Consider the following 23,867-nt stretch of genomic DNA (forward strand, 5'->3'; position numbering starts at 1 on the left):
AATGGCGGGGGAGAGTTCAAAAGTAGAAACCATGTCAAAAGTCTAAAGAAAATGGGATTCCCCTCCCCCCCCCCGAGAAAAGAGATCCAGGCTAACCTTTTTTCTTGGGATACTACCTTCTATAGGACCACAACAAGATCATGGGGTGCAAAGAAAGCAAGGTTGAAAGAAGGAGCTCTCCGAACACATTTTGTCCACTACAGACCTAGAGTTTCAAAACTTTCTTTCTGGAAAACTGAACTTAAATTTTTTTCTCTTTACTAACCAGATCATTGCACACATGCCATATCTCAAACTTCCAACCCCTTCATTTCTGCCACTAAGCTTCACTTGTCTTTAAGTAAAAACAAAACAAAACAAAAGAGCTGCATATTTTTATTTAGCTCAACAAAACACGTAGGGGCACGGGCAGGGGACAGATCTCACAGGTACACAGCCGTGTTTCCTCATGGACTGAATACATACCATTGCCATGAATATATCCTTTACCCGGAAACACGAATGAGCAACATAAGTAAACATTTTTTTTTAACAAAAATGGGGCCTAAAAATAACTCCTTACGCATAATTCCTGAACAGCAACTAGCCTGTCGATGACGGACCTTGTTTAAAGCACCACACAACGATGTGTGTTTACATGACCCTTTTATTTCATAGTTAGAAATAATACAGTTCCACAGGGTAAATCATCAATAAATAACGGTGTTTAATCATTAAACGTAAAAATCCCAACTCTTTGGCATCTGACAGGATTCTATTTCTTGTCAAACTAATGACTGTATAGATAGAGTTAATCTTAGCGATCATTCGTCAATACAATATGTTACAAAGGTGCAATTTACTTGAAAATATACAACAGCTGAAAATTTCCAGCCCACCAAGAAATCTGATCAACTCAGTAAGATATGGGTCAACTTCCGCAAGGCGCTTTCACATGGTTTGCCTCAGTGAAAGCATGATAAATGTGGATGAAGAGCTCCTAGGGTTTCCTAATACTTATTCTGCTCTAAACAGAGTTTGCCATTCATTCTGGCTAAAGGAAAGTCATATCTGCACCAGGAATGACCCACTCATTAATAAAAGGTGTTTATATTTTATAAGCAAGATTGCTAACACCTAAGAAACTCACAGCCCCCAAACTGAAATTTAAAATAAGCAGTTCCTATGCTGCCAGAAATGCCAATTCAGTAATAAATTGCACCTTCAAGAGTCAAAAAAGAAAAAAAGAAATAGAAACTTTTACAAAAGGTTAAGTTACATACATTTTTCTCAAAATATACTCAAGAATAGTTGAGCTGTATTTGTTACTAAAGCCAGGGCGTTATTCCTTTAGCAACAAATTAAACCAGTGCAATTGACATAAATTGTTAAGTAATCCAGGATTAACCCATTAAAACTGTAGAAGCACTTTAGGCTCCTACACTAATCCTAGAAACTGGAATTTCAACGAGTGCTTGAGCTGCACAGAAAACTGGAATGACCCAATGCCATGCTGAATGGTATCACTTCATACTTAGTTTAAGCATTCGATAGTAGAAATCGTGAGTCCTTCTATTCAAGTTTCATTCACTTACAGAACATTCAGATGCAAACAGTATTATGCCTATCATCCACAACTAAAAGAATCCTTTCCATTTTAAAGTTCCAGATGAATTTTTAACTTAGAAAGTAAGCACTAAGGAAACTTTTTTAACTTATGAAAACTTCATATTGGAAACTTTCTGGAAAAGCTTCCCCCCACCCGTTGTAAAATAAATACTTTGTATCCCAAATTTAATTGTATTAAGACACACTTTAATAATGCTATAAAGAAATATTTTACAGCCATAGAGATCAATAACTTTCCATGCGGAAATAAAAAAATTCATTGCTCAATAGTATTATTGAGGCAAGTGAAGAAAGATTATTCTCTTGTCAATCTGAAATGTTAATTGTTTCAGTGCAAAACCAGTTATAAAATATTTAAACTCAATATTTAAAAATAAAAAGTGGTCCAATTCAGCAATGTTCAAGTTCTAAATTTCATAAAACAAATCATTACATACATTTTATAGTAAAATACAGAGATTAAAGAAGTACTTGAGTACTTAAAGATAGAAATTTCTAATGAATCATACCAAGTCAGCAACAACCAAGCAGATAACATTCCCAATCTGAGTGTCAGAATCATAAAGATGGTATTACTGTACCAAAGCCTTTTTTTCCTAGCTAAAAAGCTATACAAACTAACTGCCAACATTCTGTTTTCTTTGCAGTTGCGTGCTCTAGAATGATTTCCCCCCAAGTACCTGTGATTTCGTTCCTGTATTCAAATTTTGACCCAAACAATTTTTATGTTCCAGGAACACTTAGCTGATACAACCATCTATAATGGGAAGAGTCCTGTACAGAGTACGACAGTGGGTTTTTCCGGCCAAGCGGAGGCTGACCTAAACTGGTTACACTCTCTGCAAGTCACTCATGTGTTATTCCTAGCGAACACTCGGTCCCCTCTGAGGGTGAGGTGTTGGAGCTGGTACTGTAGCACTTCTGTGTCGGCTGGCTCCTTGATGTTCATTTTATCTAGATTGAGGTAGTCCAGGGATTTGGAGTGAGCCCTCTTACCTTTAAGAAGACAAAGAGGCAGAGGCCCATGGAGGGCCTTGTAAGGTTCATAAGGTAAAGATTTAGTGCACTTGTCTCCTGAGCTGGGCATGCGCCTTCGCCTCCTGCCGTTCACAGCGGGGATCTCGTAGGGCTGGTAGTACCTACTTCGGGTCTTGTACAAGCGGGAGGAACGCGCGAGTCCTGCATCCAGCTGTTTGGAGCGCAAGGAAGGCACAGCCTCTCCCTTACTCTCTTCGCCTCCCGTGCACTTCTGGGCTAGCTTCAGGAGTTCCTCACCAGTTGTGAAGCCAACCAAATAGTTGGAGTCCATGTGGAGAATCTGGTAGCCCGACACAGTCCGGCGCATGGGCGAGCACGGCGTGCTGGAGCAGCGGGGCTTCTCTGCTTCCGCCTTGCCCGGGGAGCTCGCCTCGGCCACGGGCAAGGGCAGCGTGGCCAGGGTACTTCTGGACTCTCCATTGACGTCGACTTCCATTTTAGGCACCAGTCGGCACGCTCCTGAAAGCAAACAGACGCAGATCGTAACGGTATCGTGCACAGAACCTTGGGCCGAGCTGGAGCAGTTTAGACGGCTCAGGGCGCACGAAACGACGCCGGCCTGAGAAACAGCCCCTGTCCAACTGCCAGACGTTTATCTGTGTCTATACAGCATTCCAGAGCAGGCATAAAATGACTACGACTTCTCCGCCTGCACGAACTCCAAGGCAGGTTAAATTAAAGTCCGGAGGACCGCTAAAAGTTTTCAGACGGAGAAGGCAACAGAAAACTGTACTTTCTCTAAATGAGGCACTCCGTTCAATCACACGAAGTTTATTCCTTGAGAGGATAGTAAGCAAATCAAATACAGATCTCAACACGAGGCCAATAAAAATATCCTACACAGTGCCACAAGGATCCACCGAATATTCCCAACTTGAAAACTTACATCTTTATATTTCCCAACTGTTCATTTAAAATAAGTACTCAGCTCTTCACACACCTACACATTTTTTTCAATTGCGTTTAAGGGGCACATCATGAGAGATGAAAACGGATCGATTTCTGCAAAGGTTCCAATACAGGCCCCCAAAATGTTTTTAAGGTATGGAGGAGAGTCAGTCTCAACGGAAAGTTCTGCAAATGTTCTTCCTCCCATGTCCCCAATGAATTATTTAGAGCAAACCATTCTGTAGTTTAAACATAAACCCTAAATCCAAGAAATCAGGTCATTTTTAATATTGAACATCTATAAAATATCAGATGCACTTTGACTATTTAATCAGAAAATACGCCATTGATTTGGGAGTTATTTTATTTTGCAATACCCGAGACACTGCACTTTTGAACAGTTTAATAAATGGCAGAACAATTCTCAATGACTGCTGGTATTATTCATCACGAGGACGACACTACACAGTTTGGAAACCCCCTGACAAGAAGTACCACAAATAATGGCCAGGTTTGTAGAAAGCTGCCGATAAGTCAAATTTTGGAAAATGAAAAGTACTAAGGGGAACTGAGTGACAGTGTCATTCAGAGAAACTCTATTTTTAATTAAGCATCAGTGAGGAGTAGAAAACACAATTTTAAGTATTTCAGATTGCCAACCAAAATGATGTCAAATAGTAACTAATTTTAAGATGAAAAATTTATTGGAAAAGACTGTTATATTAAATAATTCTTATCAATCCTTTTGCGAAACAAATAATCTTATCCTGATTGAGGCATTTCGCAAAGTTTGGGTATTCATTTAAAATCCAAGCAATTCTAAAGCTTAAAAAAAAAGAACCTTATCCCCTCACTTGTGTGCTATACTTTCCTTCGTTAGGAAATAAAGCAAGACTGGGAAGAAGTCCCCTGAGACCATCCTGTCCTCACTGCAGTCCACATCTAGAGCACAGGTGAAGATGAACATTAACACTGAGTCCTGAGATAGAGCACACGACAAAGGGATCCACAGAGCTTTACTTACGTCTTGCTCTAAATCTTAGTCCAGGTGGTTCCAAATTTAATTTAATCAAAATATGGTAGCCCCTCAACCCTTCCAGAGTTAAGGTAATTGGCTTTATTCTACATTATTAATGTAAAAATAAATTTATACTTGATTGTGTAACTTATTTCTCTGTTAAGAGGACAGGAATAGTTGGGGACGGTCAGCTACTTTGATAAGCATACAGAAACCTGAAGATCTCTATCTAATAAACTTTAGAGGGCCCAAGCTTCATCAAACCTTATGCTGAATAAACAAATGTTTCCTTTAAACCAAATGACACACTAATCTAATACTTCCTTTCTCACTAATTCTAGATACCCAGAAGGAGCACAAGAGGACAGATCCAAGGCCTCCAACCTACCTAACCAGACACGCAGCTACAGGCAGCAAGTGTGTCTCTGACACTCCATTCTGGAAGACAAGGTGAGGAGGGTCGGTGAGGCTGTGGAGGAAACGGAGCACACACAGATGGGGAACCATGCAAGAATGACCCAGGGGATGACACTCAGGCAATCAGTCCACACTAGGTGACACACTTGATATTCAAGTAGGAACGTCAATGGTGCAACAACCCAACTCTTGCAAACTGCTTAGATTTTTTTTTTTAAAGGATCCTTTTTACTTATATATTGAGTGCCCTTCTAAAGAGCACCTAGCATACACCACTGAGAAAGCTAGGTGGGGGCCGCGTTTCAGAAAAGAGAACACTGATTGGCAAATATTTTGGTTTTCGGTAGGTGGAATGCTGACTAAACAGTAGGCCCTCCATGCTTCAATGTGAACGAAAGCAAACGTCTTATGCTATTAAATTCCTGAGAATTTCCTGCCTGGATTTAAATACTGGAGCAAGACCCTGGGAGCAGTTACAGGATCAACTTCCTCAGGTGACCTCGTAAATGAGCAGAAGTAGTACCGGAACACATCTGAAGAAGCCTAGCTACTTTCTAATTCTGCAATTCTACCAAAAAAAAAAAAAAAGCAAAAGGAAACAGTGACGCCGAAGACGGAGGTACAGTATTTCACAGAGCAAAATGTCTTACTAAAAGCACTAGATCAGGGACACACGGGTGGTTCAGCTGGTTAAGCGTCTGACTTTTGATTTTGGCTGAGGTCATGATCTCAGGGTCGTGGAACTGAGCCCCGTGTCAGGCTCCACGCTCAGTGGGAGTCTGCTCAGATTCTCTCTCTCTCCCTCTGTCTCCCACCCCACCCACTCACTTGCTCTCTCTCTCTCTCTGAAAAAATAAATACAAAATAAATAAAAGCACTGATCAGGAAACATGGCTACCATGACGACAACTGGAGATGGTCTGTGTTCAGCAGAATCTGCTTATAGGTTTATTATTCTTAACAAACCATTCGTGACGAAGCATTTTGTTTCCTATTCTAAAATAAACCATGCCTCATAAATGCATACTGCCAAGATAAAAGATTACGAGGAACTCTTAAAAGTACTGTGGGTATGTGCAACAGGCACCCACTCGCACTGCATCAATAAGAATAAACATGAACTGGGAAACGAGGCACGACGCCGACTAACTTCTGCACTGCTGACCGCTGGAAATCATGGAGCAACAACACCCTTACTGATTCCATTAATGCTTTTCATATGTACTTTAAAGCAAAAATGAAAACCGGAAACAGAAAACAGAAGAAGTATTGTTATTATAATAACAGAAGCAGAAAAACTTCTGTTGATAGAAGAGTCCAGAACAAAAAATACAAAAGAGAATAGAAAAGTCAACTTGTAGTTGACTAATACCTTTAAAACTGAGTTTCCTAAACAAGTCCCAAGAACATATATAGTTTTTTTAAATGACACTTAAGGGTCTTCAGTATCAAATTTCTTCACAATCTAATCTGTAACAAAGGTGGTGACATAAGACTTACAAAACGAGAAAGACCTCACAGTGTTCACAGGGGCCACTGTATTTCTTTGAAATGTGGGAGGATTCAAAACTCAACAACACTAGACAAGGTAACACCTTAATATCTACTAGAAAAATGTACACAGAGCATTATTTTAAAAAACATGGGGTACGGCACACAATTATGAACTCTGGCTGCAACTAACAGCAGCAGGTCCAAACTACAATACACGTGTAGGGGACCCTGGTACACTGAATGAGCGCACTCAAGAGACCTTCACCTGTGTAAAATCTGCTCGGCTCCGAACACTCCCCAGGAGGTCAAACCTCCCAAGCATTTGGCACAAGGAGCATTTAAAAAATATAGCCTCAGTGCCTCAGTGCCTCACACCAGCTCTGAAAGTAGCTGAGAAGTTTCACAACTGCCTTACAAAGAATTCTTTTTGAGAAGTACTGCATTCTGGGAATATTTTTTTTTTTTTTACATCAGGCTTATCAAAAAAAAAAAAAAAAGTCACCATCAGTAATCAAAAAAATTATCCCATATGCTTGAACCGTTTTTAGTAACACACAGCAATTCCATTTAAGAGAAAACATATATAACTGTCTAAATATACAGAACAAAAATGTCACCATGTGAACAAAATCCTTTTCAAGAAATGATCCATTTGGAATAAAGCCGGCTCTTGGCAAATGGACTCTCCCTAAGCTTGACTATTGTCAGTCTAGTAATATCTAGAACCACCTAGTTTCAATGGCAGCATCATCTTGGATTTCACCTATACAGAGCATCTGACTATGAAGAAGAGGACACTGAAGCTGTCAAGGCAGGGGCTTGCCTGGGGCCAGGCAGGCAGGGCCGGGTTTCCGGCGCCGACAACTTCACCGTGCTGTGCTTGGGGCACATGGGTCCTCTCTGTGCATACACGCGAACAGCATCCAAGGAGCTTCAGCAACTCCTGATGCCTGTGCTCTACCCCAGGTCTCTGGCTTCAGTCATCTGGGCCATTGCCTAGGCTCTGAAATTTTCAAAAGATCTCCAGGAGATTCTACTCTGCAGACATGTTTGGGAAGCTGTCAGAACTTACCAGATAGAGGGGCGCCTGGGTGGCACAGCGGTTAAGCGTCTGCCTTCGGCTCAGGGCGTGATCCCGGCATTCTGGGATCGAGCCCCACATCAGGCTCTTCCGCTATGAGCCTGCTTCTTTTTCTCCCACTCCCCCTGCTTGTGTCCCGGCGTTATGGGATTGAGCCCCACATCGAGCTCCTCCGCTATGAGCCTGTTTCTTCCTTTCCCACTCCCCCTGCTTGTGTTCCCTCTCTCGCTGGCTGTCTCTATCTCTGTCAAATAAATAAATAAAATCTTAAAAAAAAAAAAAAGAACTTACCAGATCGAAAAATTTCACTCCTCTAAGTCCCTGCCTTTTGTTTTGTTTTGTTTTAAATCAGTGATTACTGTCCTATTACTGGATTTTCGGCTGCTTCGAATTGCTAACAGCCTGTCCCTAATGCCTTCTAACTTACTCTTTCTAATCCACTGTGGGCTTAAAAAGTATGTGCTAATCAAACTTGTTAAAACTGGATATATAATAAAAATAAATCTTTGCTGAATGAGAAACAGGCCCTTCACCTGCACACACTTTGGTATAGTTACTTTAGCTTCTTAGAAGTCTGTGCCAGGTAGAGCCCTTTGCAAAAGAGTCTGCCAATTACTTACACAGTAAAATAAAAGTTTATTAAACAACCCACCTACTCTACTTGTAGGTATTTACCGAGGAAAAATGAAAATGTATGTTTACACAAAGACCTGAACATGAATGTTTTTAACAGTTTTATTCATAATCACCAAAAACTGGGAACAATCCAAATGTCCATCAACAGGGAAATGGAAAAAGAAACTGTGCTCCATCCATATGATGGAATTCCATTCAGCAACAAAAAGGAGCAAACTAGGATTACAAGAGTGAAAGCCGCAGACAGAAAATGCTACGTACGTGTGATTCTATTTATATGACATCCTGGAAAACTAATAGGGCAGTAATCAATCGATGACTGCAAAAGGTCAGGGTTGGGAGGAGGGGACAAAACTACAAAGGGGCACAGGGAATCTTGGCGGGGTGACTAACACAGTCTATGTATTGACTATAGTGGGCATTCCACAACTGGATACATTTGTCAAAACTCATCAACCTATACAAAACGGTGATTTTTACCAAATGCAAATTATTCTTCAATTTGAAGTCTGACTTTAAGAATAAAAAAAAGGGGCGCCTGGTTGGCTCAGTCGTTAAGCGTCTGCCTTCGGCTCAGGGCGTGATCCCAGAGTCCTGGGATCGAGCCCCGCATCGTCTCCTCTGCTGGGAGCCTGCTTCTTCCTCTCCCACTCCCCCTGCTTGTGTTCCCTCTCTCACTGGCTGTCTCTCTCTCTGTCAAATCAATAAATAAATCTTTAAAAAAAAAAAGAATAAAAAAAAATTAAAAGAAGCCTATCACATATGTCCAAGTTTTTGACCATCCTCCTAATTTTAAAATTCTACAAATTATCTAATCTCAGAGTCAGACGGAATCTTAATGGTTGCTCAGTGCATGTTTGAACACCTCCAATGACACGTAACTCACTACCTCTCAAGTCTGTTCATTTCATCTTTGCAGCTGTGCTAGACTGTCCTTGTATTTACATATATAACTATATCCATAATTATGTATACATACTTACATATACACATGCGTATCTGAAGAGAAAGATACAGACACACACACACACACACACACACACACACACACGTGTTCCTGTAACTTCCACTCACTGCTTCTAGTCTTGGGCTTTATTTAAATTAGATGAGTTACTAGCTCAGCCACATTATTTCTTGCTCAATAGCCTCTAAAAGTATTTTGTACTTAGAGTTTTCAAACGTCTTGCTTTTTTCCTCAAAACTGAAAATTTAGTAATGTTTCCATTTTCTCAATGTTTTAAAACGCATTGTCATAAATCCGGTACGCTATATTACCTAACGAAACAAAGGTGTCTGGTTTTCCCCACCATTCTTTCGAATCATTCTGCTGCTGACTGCTAATTTGGAGATCACTTATTATGAAACCAGAAGTTTTTCCAGAATTTTTTTCCCCAAGTTTTTTCTTTCCCCTCAAGGATTCTGACCACCCTAATTCAAAGCAAGGACCTACAAAGATATTGCCCAAATAGAATGAGATACCAAAGCACGAACTCATACTAATACACTTTTTGAAATGTTAAAAAGCTACAAAGATAATTATTAAATTTTTTTCACCATCAAACACATGGAGCCACATGGATAACTGTTAGCACAGATACACAGATGACGCACTGAAAAAAGACAACGAAAAGACAACAGCACTGCATAATTTTAACAAGTTTAAATTCATGGTGTAATAAAAGGAAGGTCACACTTGCAGTGAACCGCTATATGACCGAGCAAAACTGATGCTCCCTCCAGTCACCTGTTTGCCATTCTTTACGTATGGTAACATACACTTGAACTTTTTGCAAATTATTTTGCCAATCTCTAGGGATTAACATTTTACTAAAATTTCCCTGAAATCAGAGCAACTACCTCTTATCCACTCTATCCTGAAATATTATCCCATAAAACCCCCTTATCTCACAGGAATAAGGAAAAACCCCACTCAATCGATAAGGCAAACATTTCAGGATAATAATGTTAGCAATCTGCAACAATAATTTCAGTTGCCATCATTAAAAATTTCATTACTGTAGTATACATATTTGCAACAATATCTCGACATTTCACATTCATCTGTTTATGCAGTCCTTAAAATACATGATGATATTATGTCCATACAATGGGCTAACAAAAGGAAAAAGCAAAATAGAACTCACCAGACTAAATCCCAGAAGACGTCACTGTACAATGTCCAATGAGTCCCAAGGGCACACAGGCATAATATTTTTTCTGCTCTACGCCAGATACTAAACATGGAATATAAAAATAAACCTTTAATTTAACAAGTAACACAACTTATAAAGCAATTATAACAATTCTAACTGCAACACAGGATGGAACTAGCAGGGGGTACTAACATCAGGTACAGGTTATAGAGGATGCAATATTAATTCATTTAATTAAAGCAATTTGACTTTATTCAACTAAATTAAACTGTCAACATTTTATCATGTTTGTTCCTCTGTATTCTGCTGCTGAAATTCTACCTCCAGACTAAGAGCAGCTAACTGGACTGAATAAAGAGACACACAAACATGGGGGGTTTAATGGTGGTTCCACCACCCTAGTTCTCTTCATGTACTCAAGAGATTCACAGTGTCTTGTGAAAAAAAAGATGAGGCTGGGGTCAAAGGAACAGGGCCTAGCCACGGCCTTGCTAAGAACTCTGTCTCTTGACCGTGCATAAAGAGCAATATTTAAAATGAGGACGATACCATTCTTCTTCCCTCATATAGTTGTTAAGTGGATCAAATGAGATGAGGCAGGGGAACGTGTTCTGCTCCTTGTAAAGCCCTTTAGAGACGTGTGATGTTATTATTATGCAATTAATTTTTGGTGTCTACTCATCTTAGCTGTAAAACAGCAACAATAAAAATCCTTCATAAGACTGCTCTGAGGCAAATGATTGGAAAGGCCTTGGAAAACACTTTTTTTTGAGGGGAACAACACTCCTTTAGAGTTTTCACATTGCTTTAGGTTTCAAGCTTCTCCTCCAGGCCTTCCCCTTACCTGGGGAGGTAATGTGTGAGAATCTATCTTTGTGAGAATCGATCTTTATCTCCTACCTTCCTTGTTAATTGGGTTAATTTCTCCAGGTCAAGAAAACTCCCCAAAGTCCCATCCACCTGTAAAGATCTCTTTGGTGGTTGGGTTTCTGTTGCTGTGTTTAACCTGGGGCCAGGCAGCCTCCGGGGAGCTCAGAGGATTCATCTCACCAGCCCAGGACCACAGGGCCCACAAGGGTGACTACAGTGACAACACGCCCTCAAGGCCCATGCCAACGGCAAGGGACAAGGCCAGGACTTTGGCACTTTATGACTGTCCTCGCCACTCCTGAAGGGTTTCGTCCAAAGGAAATGCTGGTTACTGAGTTAAAGAGATTTGCCTCTTCAGCTTGAGAAACTGGCAGGACTGAGTGTCCCAGGACCCGCCTGTCACTCTGAGGCGCTCCCCTGGCCATCAGCCTTTGGAACCTCCCAGATGGAGGAAACAGACCCGCGATGCTCCCTGCCCCGGCAGCTGCCACAAACCGGGTCCAGGCTGCTTAACCAAGACACCTACGGAGGGAAGACTGGGTTCTCCTCCACCAGCGAAGCCGCTGGGTTCTGCGTCCAGTGAACTGCAACGCAGCAAAACTGCGGCCTGACGGCAGGTGCTTTTACCCAACACGCCCACCTCTCAAACCGTCCCCACTACTGTTGTTTAAGTTCAAGCTGATTTCTTCTTCAGTAAGTGGGCTTTCAACGGAAGGGAAGTTTAGAGAGAAACGCCTGTTTTGGAGCCCCTTCCGTGGGCCGAAGCGACGGCCGCCCCTAGCGCCGCGGCCTCACCACCGCTCCTGGGGAGCCGGCAGCCCACCCCCCGGAAAGGGCTCCGTGGAGCACTGCGTGGAGAGTCAGGCGGCGGCCTGCGCCCCGCTTTGTCGGACTCCGAAGCCCACTGGCGCTGCTTTGTCTACACGTGGCCTCTGTTCGGGGATAAGCCCGAGGGACAGCTTTTTACACAATAACCATGTTCCCGAAAAATGTAAATTAATTTCTGTAAATGGAATTCTATTTCAAATGTGTGGGGAGGCACTTTATTTTAAAGCTTTATTGCCTCACTTGTGAAACGATTAGAAGGAGGTGGTTTTCGCTCCTGGTTCTGGTGTTCCTTCCAACTTGAACATGTGAGGACGTCAAGGCACGCGCCCAGCCTGTACGAGGTCGGTCTCGGTCACGGACCCTGTGTCCCGGGAGCGCGTAAGACACTCGGAAATCCTACATCACAAGGCAGGACAAGACCGCTGTCAACCAATACTAGCTGGTTACATGGTTGGATGCAGAAGACAGAGAGAGAGAGCTCCACCCCATTTTTCAGGGCTCCCTCTATCACCGAGAGAGAGAAATTTCATTTAGACTTTTAGAAATCGAGACAGAAAACCCAGGAGCGGGAACATTAGAAAAATCTGGATGTGTTTTAAATCTAAATAAACACTAGATTTAGAAAACACTGTAAAATCTCATTCAAGCTATCATGTAAGTTGTATTACATATTTGGTCAGATGCGTTTCTTTTCAAGCTTTGAAATGCATTGAAAAAACATATTTTCCAACATTTTTTTCAAGGGGAAAAGAAAAATCAACCCAAAACTTCATTCTGGATTTGAAAACAGAGAGCCTTAAAGTAATTATCCAGCTCTTGCCCAGGAGCTGATGTGGAAGTCTAGGAATGGTCGGTAATTTCATAGTAAACAAAGTGTAGTAACTGATTATCCCTATTGCGGCAGTGCCAGGCCAAAAATAGAATACAAACAGAGTCCACGGAGCCACCCAGGCGAACCACGGTGCGGGAGTTCCTTTCCCTGCCTCATTTTTTAATCATTTCTGACTCTGCTTACTGCTGTGTGTGTAACCACCTGCTATCTGTGCACAGGGGCTAAGAGGAAGAGGATAGAGATGATGAGAAAGAGAAAGAATTAAGAAACGAGACCAGATACTCGTATAAGAATATATTTTCTTGAAGAGACTGCCTATAAAGGAATCTAGTTTAAAAAGGGGGGAGGGGGAGAAAAACTACAGTAAGGGCCTTTACTCCATGTCCTGCTAGAAACAATGAAGGTTGTGCTATGAAAATTCCCAAAGAACTGTATTTTTAATAAAAAGAAACCAATATTTTTGAACAACTTCCTTATGCCAAAAGCTATAAGCAATTTATAGCTACTCCACGGGGAAAATACTATCCCCATTTTAAAGTATTCGACCAGGGGGGGCGCCTGGGTGGCACAGCGGTTAAGCATCTGCCTTCGGCTCAGGGCATGATCCCGGCGTTATGGGATCGAGCCCCACATCAGGCTCCTCTGCGATGAGCCTGCTTCTTCCTCTCCCACTCCCCCTGCTGTGTTCCCTCTCTTGCTGGCTGTCTCTCTCTCCATCAAATAAATAAATAAATAAAATCTTTAAAAAAAAAAAAATCAACACTTGAAATAACAAGCTTTAAAAAAAAAAAAAAATTAAAGTATTCGACCAAGTAATACACTATTTGAGAGTCAGAACAAGAATCTGAATGTCACCAGTCTGACTCCAAAGCCCATGGACACTGGCTTAATGGGGAAGATGAGTTAATATACTTGTTTATTATGAAAGTACCAACCATTTCCTAAATTTCCACTTCAGCTCCAGGGCAAGAGTAGATAACCACTTTAAGATTCCCCTGCTTTCAAATCTAGAATAGATTGAAATAACATTTTTAGAATACTTTAAAAATCTATAAATCTCTAACATTTGCAGCTGATTCTGGCCAATGTTTTGACCATGAAGGCTTGGCAAGATATCAACAGATCTCCTCTCAAAGACAGAAGAAGGAAAAGAACTCATGTGAAATGCTTACAAGATGGACTAAACGCTGTGCAGAAAAACAGACTGAAGTAAACAGAGCAGAGGCTAGAATATATAATGCTTCCAGCTACAAACAGCTGAAATGAACAGAAAACCCCGTGACATTATCCTGGAAGCAATGAAAATAGGAAAAAGTCAGCATGGCCAAGGTCTTCCCGCAGGCCTCTGGATAAGGAAGCCATGAGTGACTAAGCAAAAGACACCCAACATACGACTGCAAATGAAGCTTCTCCAAATAGGAAAGTTTGCAAACATTAACCAGGAAGCGTGTCAAATTTCTCAGTCGGGGTGATAGATATCAAAACAGGTAAATAAAGAAGACTGTCCTTCAAAAGTAGGGTGGCCATATGTCTCAGTTCACAGCCAGTAATGCGGCATAATTATTTATAGCACCCCCTTTATCTCTCCAAAGTGTCCCAGTTTGGCAATTACATTGCTATCCTACTCGAAAGTAATATTTAACAATGAAAAGGCAATGAACTGAAACACTGGTGGGGGGGGGGAGACCCCTCTGCTTGCCCAGTGGCTTCCCATAAAGATCTGAGGAGTATTTCTTTGGGTGTATCCACTCAGCCACTCAATTCTTCATTTACTCATTCTGTCATTCAACATTATTTCTTGAGTCTTATTATATCCCAGCACTGTACAGGCACTGGGGCAAATACAAAAGTGAAGCCAGAGACCAGGCGAGAAGGAAAAACAGACAGACACGGAAATACATGGAAATCTATTACGTAGAACAGTAAACCTGAATGGTACCGGGAACCCAGAGAAGGGAGTATTTTTCCCCCAAATACAGAAAGCTCCACACGGAAATGTTCAAGCCCACACAAAATCCCTATGTACAAAAAAGCCGTAAGTATCAGACTTCAGCACAGATCCACTAACAAAATAGCAATAAGTAAAAAATTAATGGACAGAGAACAGAGGGTTGACAGAGGGAGGGGGTGGGGGTGGGCTAAATGGGTGACAGGTATTGAGGAAGACACTGGTTATGCTGAGCACTGGGTGTTATATTTAAGGGATGAATTACTAAATTCTACTCCTCAAACCAATATTATACTATATGTTATCTAACTAGAATTTAAATAAGTTTGGAAGAAAAAAAATAAAAAATAAAAAATAAAAAATTAGGGGCACCTGGATGGCTCAGTCGGTAAGGGTCTGTCTCATATTTTCAGCTCAGGGATTGATCTCAGGGTTGTGGGTTCAAGCCCTGTGTTGGGCTCCACTGTGGAGCCTACTTTAAAAAAGAAGGTTTTTTAAAAGAAAAAAATTAAAATCTATCACTTCCAAATCATATGGTTATAAATATGAAGGCCAGCAAATAGCCCTTGTGAATTTTGGCAAATAAATCCCACTAATCATTAAAGAGTATATTATGGAAAACAAGATAAAATTTTAGGCAAAGAAAAATGGTAGTGTAGAAGTCATGGGTTCTAATTCTAGATCCCAAAACACAAAGAAAAAAAAATGGAAACAGGCACTATTTCTCAGATTAGCTATTTAAGGAGAGATCAATAATTTTAAAAAGCACTTGAAAAAAATTGCAATTTTTAAAAGTTGCATTCAGACTAATGAAAATATTTTGCGACCACTAGTCTCAAACATTACTCTAAAAACAAAAAAGATAAGGACCAAAACATGTCTCCAGTAACAGAACACTGAGTAGAAATAAAATGGTTTAAGTGCCAAAATACAACATACACAATAAAAACAAAATGCTTAGCTGTACCCACCCTACATGCTCCTTGCAGAGATTACTTCCATCTCACTTTTCCATTTGTAACTCATAAAAACTAAATCACCAATAATTTTTAAGAAGAGTTGTTAAGTAGGGTGTGACTTTTCTGAAACCATCCTGGATCTCAAAAACAAACCATTAACCTCACGAAGGGGGTAAGACAACCCATAATCAGTTCAGTAAGACAAAAACATGTGTTTCTCTTCCTAGTATCAGTTCTTTTAATAGCGACGCCCTGAAAGTGCAGCATCCATTTTCCCCTCTATTTCTGCTAGTAGAAATTAAAGCTAGATTACCAATGTTGTCTATTATGTAAAGTCACCATTCTACTTTTAGGAAAAAAAAATTGGTTTCACTACAAATATGACAGACAGTAACTGGAACTCCAGATCTACATGCAGTCTTTACAAGAAATTTGCCTCTTAGGAAAGCATAACCGAAATCGGACAGGTGCGCACGGTGGAAGTGGCTAACCTTCCACATGAAAGCTTAAATCCAGGAACGTATTTTGATAGGCTGGTGACGGAATCAAGAGTTCTCTCTGGAGGAAAAGAGCTGATTTTTTTCCCCCAGAGGATGTGAAATCCACAACAGCACAGCAAATTTCAACCCTGTATATAAAGTTTTATTACTCCCCCCACACTAAATACTTTCAAGGGTGTACAAGAGCTCTCCAAAGGATACAAATTTATACAAAGTAAACAAATTCGCTGACCATTACCCAAGGTCAATAAATACCCTATCTATCTTATGTCCTAGAATAGTCACTATTAAACAGTCTCACTTGTGGTTAACTAAAATGTTGACAGAAGCATGTAGTATACACCGTTCTTATCAAATCAAGAGGTCTACGGCTTATTAATCCTTATATTTCATCCTGGTCATTTTATTAAGTTTATAATGCACACACAGCTACATGATAGAAACACTGAAATCTGTGAAACATTCATTAAACATAATTGTGTAAGCATAAATCATGGTCTTGAATAAAGTACCAAAAGCTTCTGCAGTAATAACCAACGCTATATTTTGAAATCACTGAGAAAATAAACTTTGGGAAGACATCATTTCTCTCTCTCTCTTAGTGTGTAACTTCCTCTACAGGGTTAAAAAAAATACATTAAGCAACTAACAACTCTAAATTGTAGGGTGGCTCATCTGAGAAAAACAATGTAAAATAAAGAGTTCTAGTAACGTCAGAAATGTTGTGCAAGAACTGTTCCTTCGGCTAGCAGTAGCGAGCATGCAATAAAATGCTACTGCCTCTCCATTCTTCCTCAAATCATTGGAAAGTTCCCAGCCCCAGTTTTACCTGTGCTCTACAACCATAAGCATACACTCTCAGCATCTTGGCTCGACACAGATCACTAACCCACCCGGGTGCAAACTGATGTGGGTGGAGAAGCAGGAAGACCCTAAGGATGTGGAACATTTGCAAGGGGAAAAGGACGGGGCCATCATTCCCTTCATGTTCCCATCGCCTAGCTGGCAGATTTGCGGATTCCACCACTAGAGAGAGTTTGGCAGCTTCACAATGGGGCCGCCTGCTCAACGTCTGACTGCCGCCCGCCTGGAAACCCCTTTCCTCTGTTACCACCCGCCCCAAAGTCCACCCGCGACAGGTGGGGAGAGGGCGGAGATGCCCAACGACAAATCTGCCACTTTCGCTTCTGGCCAGCGCCCGGCCCCAATCTACACGCGCGCCCCCGGGCACTGCCGGTCCGTTCGCCCCCGCTGCACCGGCAGAAGCGCAGCGGACGCGGGCTGCGGGCTCGAGGGCGGCCTCACCCCCGGGATTGCAGCTCGGGCGAGGAGGGCCCACGAGATAAGGCCGTCAGGACTCGCCCCCAGGCGCTATCTGGCCGGGGCAGTCGCACCGAACGCGCGGCCGGGACGCGCGGCCAGAGGCGCAGCAGGCCCGGGAAAGAGCTACTTCTCAATGGGGCTCCGCGGCCGGCTGCCCCACGGTGCGGGCACGCTGGCGGAGGAACTAACGTGCGCGCCAACGCGCCCCGACTTCCGCACCGCCGCACAGCGGGAGAGGCGCTCCGGCTCGCCGAGTCCCCGCACCTCCCCGGCGAGCGCACGCCGCGCGCGCACGGGGGCGCACGCCCCCGCACACTCACACGCGCTGCACACTCACGGCGTCTCCGGCCCCACCCCTGTGCCAAGCAGCCGCGGGCTCCCCGCACCCCGCAAGGGCCCCACCCAGTTCACCAGACCCCAGCCTCCTGCTCGGGCGCCCAAGGACCAGCCTGCCGAGGCCCGGGGCCCCTGGGGCCGACCCGCCGCCCTTCCCGGAGGCCCGCCCGTCCGGGGTTCCCCAGCACCGCGCGGACACCGCGCGCCCGGCCCCGACACGAGGCAGGGAGGAAGGGGCGGTGCCGCGACTGGGGCTGGCACCGGGGCTCGGTGACTGGGGCACCCCCCAACCCACCCACCCATCACCACCACCTTTTCTGCAGCACAAAAGGTTGCAGGCGGAACCGCCGTCCCCGTGCAACCTACCGGTGGCCCAAGGCTCCGCCACCTCCGCTGTGCCTGGGCCGCGGAGCCGGAGCAAGGGCGGGAGAGGCGCAGGGCTGCGGCGCCGAGATCCGGGCAGAGGCCGCCAGGCGAGCCAGCCGGGTACCCTCTCCTCTCCCACCGCGTTCGGCGCCAGCTACCGCCCGGCGTAGTCCCCGCCTCCTCCTCCTCCCCCGCCCGCCTTCCCGCCCTCCTCCCTCTGGCTGCGGAGGCTCAGCCCGTCAGCGCTGGGCCCGCCTCCTGCGCCCAGCTCCGACACCCCGAGGAAGGGCGGGCCGGCGAGAGAAAGGCGCTAAGAGGCCTGAAGTAGTTGGCGGGGGGCGGGGGAGGTGCGGACTAGGGAGGAGAGGAGGAGTCGTAACACCTCCTCCCAGTCCCAACCGGCACTCCTGCTGGGGAGCGCCGACTCGCAGGCCTGGCTGGCTACGCTCAGGTTTCCTCAGTTAGGTGGTGTGGGGATGTTTGTCGTTTGTGGGTCTCTGCTTGGGGGACTCAGCACTGAGCAGAAGTCGAGAAGACTGGAAGCCCATGAAATTACAGATTTTACGGTCAATCTTGAAAATTGCGGGGTGAGGTGAATGCAAATTTAGATTCTGATTGGATTCGCTGTTTTTGAATCCTCAGACTTGGTCTTTCCATTCTTGTAAGAAATTCTTTTCTTTGATCAGACTCTCCTATTCTCAATTCATATGCATTTCCTCTGCCAAACAAGCCAATAAACTCGGCGATAAGAATATGACATTTGTTTAGCTCTCACTGTGTGCCAAGACTTTTCACGTGCATTTCCAAATTTACACCTCTCACTTCTGTAAGGATGTGACCAATTATGAGCCACAGTCTAAAGATTTGGAAAGTTTAACTTCCTCGAGGTCACACACCTAGTTAGTGCCTGAGCTGAGTCTGAACCCAGAGAGTGGAACCACAAAATGGTTTATAAGTGTTATTTATAATTTATGTTCCAGTCTCAATCCAGGAGAGTTTGTTGTTACTGTTGTTTCTTCTTCTTTTTTAACAAAATACTTTATCTGAACATAAAAGGCATAAACTTGGTGTAAATTAATACAAATTTAAATTATTCTTGATTCAAGCTTGTTCCGAAATCTACGTATGCCTCTGATAATATAAAGGCAAATAAATCTGAACACCCCTATTTCAACAGGGATGCCTGTCGCTGTCTCCACTAGAAGACATTTTATACTACCTCCATGTGCACTAACGTAAGTATGGGAAGGTAGAGGGAGAAGGACACTTTGAAGAATATTCTCTAAAGAACAATTTTAGAAAATATAAATTATTTTATTTCCAACATAGATAGGTATGTAGCTTCTCAAATAGAGAACCTGGCACAATATACCATGTGTTGAATAAATAAATGAATGGATTTTTTTTGCATCAATTATTTCAGATTCTAATTTGTTCGACACAATAGTGAATTGAAAGTTATTTCAGATTATAATCTGTTTAACACTGTAGTGAATTGTTCTGATGATCATTCTCATAAAATCACTTCCAAAATATTGTCTATTTAACATTAGGAAACTTCCTTTCATTCTGTCCTGTCTGAAATCCTATAACCTTTCAGAAGAATGACTTGTCCTTGCCCTTTGCTCTGAAAGTTTGGCAATGTTCTTTGGCCAAAAGCAATAAAGTGCTGGTTTGCCCTTCGCTTTATTAGGCTCCAGGCTAGCCATCTTGAAAGGGCTTTGTCTCCAAATTGCCTTGCTCTCTGGGTGGTGCTTCCAGCCTACCTTTAACTCCTCACCCCATCAAAATTTCAGTCAGTTTTTGAGTATCACAAAGAACACCTACCTAATAAACCAGTTCATGAGGCAGTTAATGACTGATAATAACTTTATGTGTTATTACCTGTACCTGACTGGGTACTGCCTTAATTCAGATCTGTTGTGCCTTAGTAGGGGCTGTGGCTGAGGGAGGTGGGGAATGCAGAAGCTCTTCCCAGAGCTTTTTTGTGTTCTGTGAAGATCTATTCAATCTATAAAGAAAAACGCCATGCTTATAAACAATAGGGACAATGTAAAAAAAGACCTTGTGATCTGAAAGGCCTGAATCTGAGGAGTCCGACACTCCATCTCAAAGATCCCTTGTGTAAGTTACCTCTTTGCCTCAAGCCACCCTTCCCAGAAAAATCACTTTAGAATGATGGTTGCCTGAGACCGCTTATATCTGGATATAACAGTGTCACTTAGCCAACAGCCAGCTTGAGAGAACAAGATAGGTAGATTTGATAATAATATGGTGGATATAAACTACAAAGCCAAGTGTATAAGAAATAGCACATTGCAGCCTTTCCTCTAAACCCATTTGTTTCCATCAGGGACTAACCAGGAAAATAGAAACCACTTCAAGTATTTACAAACAGACAACTAAGCGCAAGGAAAAGATAACACAGACAATGGAAGAACTGAGAAGCTAAGGGGACGGTGAGGTAATCGAGAAATTAGCAAGCATGGCCCCTAACTGGAGAAATAAAGGGAGGAGACTGAGGTACGGGAGCCCAGGGGCCTGGCAATAGGGTCAACCTGGGAGCTGCAGCCAGAGAAGAGAAATAGCTACTGCCAAAGAAGTCATTTATGGCAAGGGAAGGGGGAAAATGTACCATAGATGTTCCTCTCCTCGTGCCCTCTCGTCTCCTGCCAGCGCCTGACATTCAGCCAAATCTAGGTCCCAGCCACTCTGAGAACCAGGGATACACCCTTCGGGGTTAGCCCTTCTGCAACGCAGAGGCAAACGGGAAGGGCATGGAATGTGCAACGAGGGCAAACAGGCCCTGAATCAACACATCTTTTTATTTCACTTTCAAGGCTTCAGTTCTCCTTAAAGTTTTCCCCCCACTCCCTCGTAGGGTCAAAGTTCCAAGAGTTCCATGCCAGGCTATGCGTAGGTGGTGATGACAAGGAGTGGGAGGAAGTCCTTTGGTTTATATGCATCTGTCCACAGAAGTTCTAGTGTCCCTTCCCAGAGCGACCACCTACAGCAACATGCTGCTGTGTACAACACGTCCAGAGATGGGCTGGCTCTGTCCTACGCACTTGAACCCTCCCTTTAGCTCTCTCCTGCTCTAACACCACACTTGGAGCCAGGGAATATTTCTAAGGTCTCAGACTGTGCTGTTAAGCCTCATACAGTATCAGTCATTTGTATTTAGGGTCCTTTATCAAATATATGACACAGGAGGGTTGAAAGTTTAAGAATGAAAAAAGAGATGTATCTTGCACACATGGTTGAAAACAAAGTAAAAGTGGCTCCATTAATATTAGGTAAAGTAGACTTCAGATCACAGAAAACTGACAGACAGAAAGGGGCATTATAAAATGATAAAATGGTCAACATATCCAAAAGACTAACATATAATGCACCAAGTAAGAAAGCTGCAAATTATGTAAAACAGAACCTGGTGGAACTGAACAGAAAAATAGGCAAACATACAAATGAAGACTTCAACATCCCTCTATTAAGAACTGATAGAACAACTAGACAAGAAATCAGCAAGGATCGAGAACATCTTCAGCCAAGAGGATGTCGTTGACATCTATGCCCACCCATAAACAGAAGCAGCACAATCTTTTCAAATGTCCATGAAATACCAAGAAGGACAATATCCTGGCTCATAAATCAAATCTGAACAAATTGAAAGCAATTAAATCATGCAGAGCATCTTCTCCAACTACAATAAAATCAAACTAGAAATCAAGAACAGAAAGAAAACCAGGAAATGCCCAAGCACTTGGAATGAAACAACAAACACCTGCATAATCCATGAATCAAAGAGGAACTCTTGAGAGAAATTTTTAAAATACATTTATCTAACTGAATGAAAATGAAAACACAACACTTCAGAACATGTGAGACACAGGTAAAGCAGTATGGAAAGGGAAATTTGCAGCACTAAAATGTGTACATTAGGAAAGAGGAAAACTCAGATTAATAATCTAATCTCCTATCTTAAGAATCTAAAAAGAATTCTGGGGCGCCTGGGTGGCACAGCGGATAAGCATCTGCCTTCGGCTCAGGGCGTGATCCCGGCGTTATGGGATCGAGCCCCACATCAGGCTCCTCCGCTATGAGCCTGCTTCTTCCTCTCCCACTCCCACTGCTTGTGTCCCCTCTCTCCCTGGCTGTCTCTATCTCTGTCGAATAAATAAATAAAATCTTTAAAAAAAAAAAAAAAGAATCTAAAGACAAAAAAAAGAGCAAAATAAACCCAAAGCAAGCAGAAGAGAAGAAATAATAAAGATCAGAACAGAAATCAATGGAATTGAAAACAGTAAAACAATAGAGAAAATGAATGAAATGGAAAGCTGATTCTCTGAAAGGATCAATAAAATTCACAAACCTCTAGCAAAGCTAAGGAAAAGAGAAAAAACCCAAATGATCAAAATCAGGAACAAGACAGAAGATGTCACTGTAGCCCCTGCAGACATTAAAAGGACAATAAGAACATACTATGAACAGCTCCATCCTCATAAATTTGACAACTTAAATGAAATGGACCAATTCCTTGAAAAATAGAAACTACCACAATTCACCCAATATGAAGTAGATAATATAAATAGCCATGTAACTATTAAAGGAATTTAATTTATAATTTTAAAACTTCCCAAAAAAGCAATATTTGGGTCTAGAGAACTCCTGAAAAACGATCATACATTTAAAGAATTAATACCAACTCTGCAGTCCCTCCCAGAAAATAGGAGTAAGCACTTCCCAATTCATTTTATGATGCTAATAGTACTCTGACACCAAAACCAGAAAAAGACACTATTTAAAAAGAAATCTACAGACAAATATCCTTTGTGAATATAGTTGTAAAAAAACTCAACAAAATATTAGCAAATAAAAATCAGCAATCTCTAAAAAGAAATAGATGCCATGACAGTGAGTTTATTCCAGGGATGGAAGTCTGGTTTGATATTCAAAACTCAATATTATCCACATAGTAATAGACTCAAGAAGAAAACCAATGTGATCTCTAAGCACTGGGAAAAAGACAAAATTGTTTATTCTCACCACACATATTCAAGTTGTACTGGAATTTCTAGCCAATACAATAAGGCAAGAAAAGACAAACAGACTTGAATGGAAGAAATAAAACTACCCTTATTTACAGATGATCTGATTTTCTATAGAAAATCCCAAGACACTGGGGCGCCTGGGTGGCACAGCGGTTAAGCGTCTGCCTTCGGCTCAGGGCGTGATCCCGGCGTTATGGGATCGAGCCCCACATCAGGCTCTTCCGCTATGAGCCTGCTTCTTCCTCTCCCACTCCCCCTGCTTGTGTTCCCTCTCTCGCTGGCTGTCTCTATCTCTGTCGAATAAATAAATAAAAAATCTTTAAAAAAAAAAAAAAAAAAGAAAAGAAAATCCCAAGACATCTACAAACAAAAACAAGCAAACAAGTTCCTAGGATTATTTAGTGAGTTCAGCAAGGCCTCAAGATACAAGATGTACATTAAAAAATCTACTGTATTTCTGTGTACCTGTAATGAATATATGGACACTAAAACTAAAAATACAGTATCATTTACAATCCCTG

The 23,867-nt window shown here is 42.4% G+C and overlaps 1 protein-coding gene across 2 annotated transcripts; it reads right to left on the reverse strand.

Annotated features, from left to right (window-relative positions):
- Window positions 1-628: 628 nt before the first annotated feature.
- MACIR (macrophage immunometabolism regulator) lies at window positions 629-18,346 on the reverse strand. Of its 2 annotated transcripts, none has more exons than XM_045808285.2 (3): window positions 18,296-18,346; window positions 10,325-10,414; window positions 629-3,105 (listed from the first exon to the last, which is right to left on the reverse strand). In XM_045808285.2, exon 3 carries the CDS (start codon window positions 3,080-3,082, stop codon window positions 2,459-2,461), a length of 624 nt encoding a protein of 207 aa, XP_045664241.1. In that variant the 5' UTR covers window positions 3,083-3,105; window positions 10,325-10,414; window positions 18,296-18,346; the 3' UTR covers window positions 629-2,458. The 2 variants fall into 2 exon arrangements, with proteins under 2 accessions (XP_045664241.1, XP_045664242.1); XM_045808286.2 differs by lacking the exon at window positions 18,296-18,346 and adding an exon at window positions 12,272-13,639.
- Window positions 18,347-23,867: the final 5,521 nt, after the last annotated feature.

Source organism: Ursus americanus, chromosome 5 (genome assembly GCF_024610735.1).
Source record: "Ursus americanus isolate L20-20 chromosome 5, mUrsAme1.1.p, whole genome shotgun sequence".
Classification (NCBI taxonomy): Eukaryota; Metazoa; Chordata; class Mammalia; order Carnivora; family Ursidae; genus Ursus; species Ursus americanus.